General features: G+C 27.0%; 2 protein-coding genes across 2 annotated transcripts; both read left to right on the plus strand.

The window, feature by feature from the left end:
* Positions 1-1277: 1277 nt before the first annotated feature.
* Positions 1278-3069, plus strand: Phum_PHUM346860 (uncharacterized protein; the record flags this gene model as incomplete). The annotated part of the gene is made up of 4 exons (XM_002427763.1): positions 1278-1510; positions 2028-2034; positions 2079-3012; positions 3047-3069. The coding sequence occupies 4 exons, from the start codon at positions 1278-1280 to the stop codon at positions 3067-3069; spliced, it is 1197 nt and encodes a 398-aa protein (XP_002427808.1).
* A 336-nt stretch (positions 3070-3405) lies between these two features.
* Positions 3406-3951, plus strand: Phum_PHUM346870 (uncharacterized protein; the record flags this gene model as incomplete). The annotated part of the gene is made up of 3 exons (XM_002427764.1): positions 3406-3430; positions 3695-3714; positions 3832-3951. 3 exons carry the CDS (start codon positions 3406-3408, stop codon positions 3949-3951), a joined length of 165 nt encoding a protein of 54 aa, XP_002427809.1.
* Between the last annotated feature and the right edge of the window lie 957 nt (positions 3952-4908).

The following is a 4908-nucleotide window of genomic DNA, read 5'->3' on the forward strand; positions in this document are numbered from 1 at the left end:
ACGAATGAATTTGAATGAATTTTTGAATACTTAAAAGTTTTCTTTCTGTCTCTCTTGAAATAAATCCACGAATAATTTTTAAATTTATTAATTTATTAATTTATTATTAATTCTCATGTATTATTAATAAATTTATGATGATAGAATTTATTTAAAGAGTTTTAAATGTTGTAAAATTTGTTTTTTTATATGATGATTATTTAATATTTAATTCAAAGTTCATAAGGAAAATGTTTTTTTTTTTTTTTTTTTTTTTTTTTTTTTAAACATGACATAATATTGTTTTAGAAAGGAAGTAATTTTTACGTTCTTATGATTCTTTTAATTACACTTATTATGTTAGTTAACTTAACTTAACAAAAAGGAAAAAAAAAAAAAAAAACTTGACAAAAACATAAAATGAACAACACGTTTTATGCAATATTTTTATATTAATTAACTTTTTTTGATGTTGTTGTCGTTGTTGTATAAATTTTAACTGCGCAAGGAAATTTTATTACTTTTTTTTTTTTTTTTTTTTTTAGTTTTTAATTGATATTCTAGAGCCAAAAAATATATATTTATATATATAAATACAGAAGATTTTTAGGTTCGGTGTCCTTGAATAAGAAACAAGCCAAGCCTGTACCTTAAAAAAAGTAGCCTGAAAAGTTTTTTCGTTCACACCTTTTCCAAATATTTCTTTTATTTTAACTCATTAGTTAACAATAAGGGTTTTTTTGCTTAATTTATAATATTTTCCTTTGTTTTTTTTACATGTTATTATAATATTTATCTATTTTAGTTTGTCTTGGTTGGGTGCTTATTGATTTCTGATTCGCTGATTTCATTACAAAATTTTTTTTTTTTTTTCTTCCTGGGGTTCCTGGCATTTTATTTACAAAAATGATTTTCGAAAAAAACCTAAGCATAACTTTTGTTAGGTTATTTTTTAATAAAAAGTTTTTTAACAATTTAAAAATTTGTAGAAATAAAAAAAAAAAACAAACAAAAAAAATTTCATTTAGGAAAGTTTTGTTTTTTTTTTTTTTTTTTTTTTTTTTCTCGTCAATATTTAATTAATAATTGAAAAATTCTCGTGAATAAATGTTTGCCAAGTTTTTTTTTTTTTTAAAGTAAATATTTATAAAAATGTTTTTGTTTTAAAAAAGGAGAATGTTACTAGGCTCAATGCATAAGTTTTTTTTACTTTGGTAAAAATATATATATAAATTGAATAATGCAAGCCTCCAGCAGTGGGAAAAAAGGAGGAGGAGGTGATGGAGAGGATGAAAAAAATGCAAAAACCTCCGGTGCGTTCATCAAGGACACATAGTGCCCAATTGAGAACGCCTGAAAGAAAAATAAATATCGGAAATGATCCCGGAAGTATTTCGCAGAATTTAAGGGACAGGATATCTTTTTACGAACAAGTTCTTTCTCGAAAAAAGAAAGATGAACCGAGGTCAGACCCTGGAAGACTCAGGCAAACCACAAGCAGTTTTTTGACCTCAGAAAGAGGGTCTGAAAGGTACTAACCACACGATATTTTCACGCAAAATGTCATAACTCATTATAAACAAGACTTTGCTTTCAATATTATGATAATCCGTACGATAAATATTATTTTTTTACTGATTATATCAGTATATATAAAAAAAATTTTCCAAAAAGAAAAAAGAAAGAAAATTAACGTCGTCACCTTATATATATATATACATTGATTTTTTTATTGTTATCTAAGCTTAAAGTAACAGTTTTTGATAAATTTGTTAATGTATACAATTAACTTATTTTTTTTTTTAAATTTATCTAAATGCGATAAAAATTTATACTCTTGTATTAGTCTATATTTTTATGTATTTTGCTCTCTCTCTCTCCCTCTGTAAGACCTCCCAACATTTTACATTAGGACAAAATTGTTTTTAAACAAACTATACAGTGAAATTCGATTGCTATTATTTTGAGTTATTTTTTATGATTCACATCTTGAATTAAAATTTTTTTTTTTTTTTTCGATTAAAATTTTGCGAGTTTTTACTATTTAGGATCAGGGTTAATTCTGTGCAGCCCTTAAAAAATCTTTTTTTTTAGTAAAGTATCCCTTTTTAAATTTTAACAGCAGCTATATGAATCCTACCCGATCTAGTATGAATAAATCCACGGTTAGGACTTCCACCGGGCGTAGTGGAATGCAAGACACTACAGCCAAAATTGTCGCAAGTGGAAGTACAACTGATGGTGCCAGCAAACCGGAAAAAGTAACAGTCAGACAAAAATTAGACGAGGTTACAAAACCGTTAAGAGTAAAATTATTTGGAAGAGGAACTTCCAAAACATCGATTACGACTTCAACCACAACAACACCTACATCGACGATAACAAGAACAACAACGGCCGTGACGAGAACACTTACTTCGACTAAAACTGTCACAACATCGATAAAATCATCTGCAACGCCGGGAAAAACCGTAACAACCACAACTACAAGGGTTACCGTTTTCCCGAGCAAAGATGGCTCTCCCAAAGTGAGAGAAAGTATATCGAGATCAACGAGCGGTTATTCGAGCAGAGATTCTTCTAGTCGATTTACACCGACCACTTCCGTTGTTTCTCGCTCGATCATAAAAAAAGATGAAATTGCTAAAAGTCCAAAAGCTGCGTTTTTCGAAACGCCGGAAAAGAAATCAATTTCAAAAACGCCACTCACTGAAAAATTAGATAGGAATATTATGCCGAGAACTCCGTCCGAAGAAGTCTTACAAGACTCTTGTTACCACACGAATATATCATTGTCAAAATCATCAAGTGCTGCATCCATGACCATGGATTCTGATGATTTCTTACTGAGAAGAACTCCGTCCCGTGAAAGAATGGATCTTGATTCATTGAGCGTTGGCTCTGAAACAAGTAGTTCGAAAGGAAGCGAATGGTACCAGGAATATAAATCACAAAGCTTTCAAAATTATAACTCGAAATTGGAACGAGTTTTAACTAGACAAGAATATGATTCACATATAGCCGAAATTAGAGGTGAGTTTTTTTAAAAAAAATTTTTTTTATTCAGCTTTTTATATTTTCATTACGTAAATTGTAAAAGGAATTTTAATTTTTCCTGCGAAATTTTCACAACAACGCATTGAATTGTAAATTTTTTTTATTTTTTTTAAAAACGAAAATTCAGGTTCATTACACCTTACTGGAGCAGTTAGTAAATTCAGCCTTGATGATATCTATTTTTAACCCACTTGCCCTGAATTGAGACGTATTTTGCTTTAGCCTGGTAGAAAATTATTGTCTTCTGAAATGAATCGGCCCTTTTTTAAAAACCAAAAATTCGAAGTGTAATTCGCAAACCTCCATTTTTTTTTTTTTTAAAAAAGATTTCCAATCATTATTTATTCGTAAAGTAATCGATGACTAATAATGTCAAACATGGTTCAAATGTGTAGTACATGTTGGTTTAATAAAATGTCACAGATTTCTCTATTAAATCATTCAATTATTATTATTTTTTTGATTACGTTAAACGTTTTTTTTTTTTTTTTGCGAAGTAACAAAACAAATATGAGAAAATGAAAGGTTTCCTTATGCGTACAAATACAAATCAAATATTTGAACTTTGACATTTGTTGAAAGATTTATATATTTTTCTTTTTGATTTTGAGTTTTTTATTCGCATAAAATTTTTTTTTTTTTTTATGTTGATTTTGAGTTGGTAATCAAAAAGAGGTGGTAAAATTATTCAATATTATAATAAAATTTTTTTTTTTTAAAACTTGACTACTTTGGTGAAAAGCAATAAAATTATATTAATCATCTATTGACCTTTAAATTTTATTTTATTTTAAGTTTAAAAAAGTTCTGATTTTAATAGCACGTGGTAACATAAAAATAATTGAAAATATACAGAAAAAAGGTAGATTTAGAATTTTAACATGGGAAATAATCCCAGAAAACATTCTTTTATAATTGGAAATGGGAGAAAACACGAAAAGGCAAAGTTCATCAAAGAAAAATTTACGTTCAATTACCTTTTTTTTTCGTTTTTAAATGGGGGGAAAGGGGTTTTATTTTTATTTTTACAAACGAAGAAAAAGTTTGGGGAAAAATTTCGGGTTATAAATTTCTAAAAATAAGAAATTGTTTCGCACGCGGAAATTTACGTAATAAAAAAAAAAGAAAAAAAAATGAGAAAACATAAAACAAAAGGTAATTTACTTATTAAAAACAAACAAACAAACAAACGATTTTTTTTTTTTTTTTTGAAGAATAAAAACAAACCGAACAATGAGAAATTTACAAAAAAAAAAAAAACTTTATTTATTTATTTATTAATGTCAAATGTTGTGTGTACCTAGATGCCTGACAATAATGTCCTTTCATTAATACATTCAAACATACGTCGTAGCCATTTCCCTTTTTTTTTTGAACATGATTTTGCTCGCGGCTATTGAAATTGATGAATGATTTGTGATGTAAGGTTATAACAAAATTTTTTTATTTAAAAATTCATTCTTGCAATTGATTCTCTTTCAAAAAAAATTTATAAACAATTTGACCTCGGGACGATTTTCTACTCAACCCCCGCATTTATTTATTTATTTATTTTTTCATTCATTTGTTTAACCTTTTAATTTTTCTACTATAATTTTATTTAAATTATTCATTCGTTTCCTCGTTAATAAAAAAAAAAAAAAAAAATTTACAATCATTCTAGTAGATGTAGGAAAGAGTTTTTATGCGAAATTTTTTTTATGCTACCAACATTTTCCTATTTGAATCGTCTGTAGTATGCCAGCCATTATTCTCATATGCTATTCTCGTACTTAGACATATATGGTAAAATTATTATTATTATTATTGTTACCAGTCGGTTGTTGGTTCATTATTATTACTTTTCCTTATTAGTTATTGTAATAATGTAAG

The sequence above is a fragment of the Pediculus humanus genome, genomic scaffold, assembly GCF_000006295.1.
Source record: "Pediculus humanus corporis 1103172107761 genomic scaffold, whole genome shotgun sequence".
NCBI lineage: Eukaryota > Metazoa > Arthropoda > Insecta > Psocodea > Pediculidae > Pediculus > Pediculus humanus.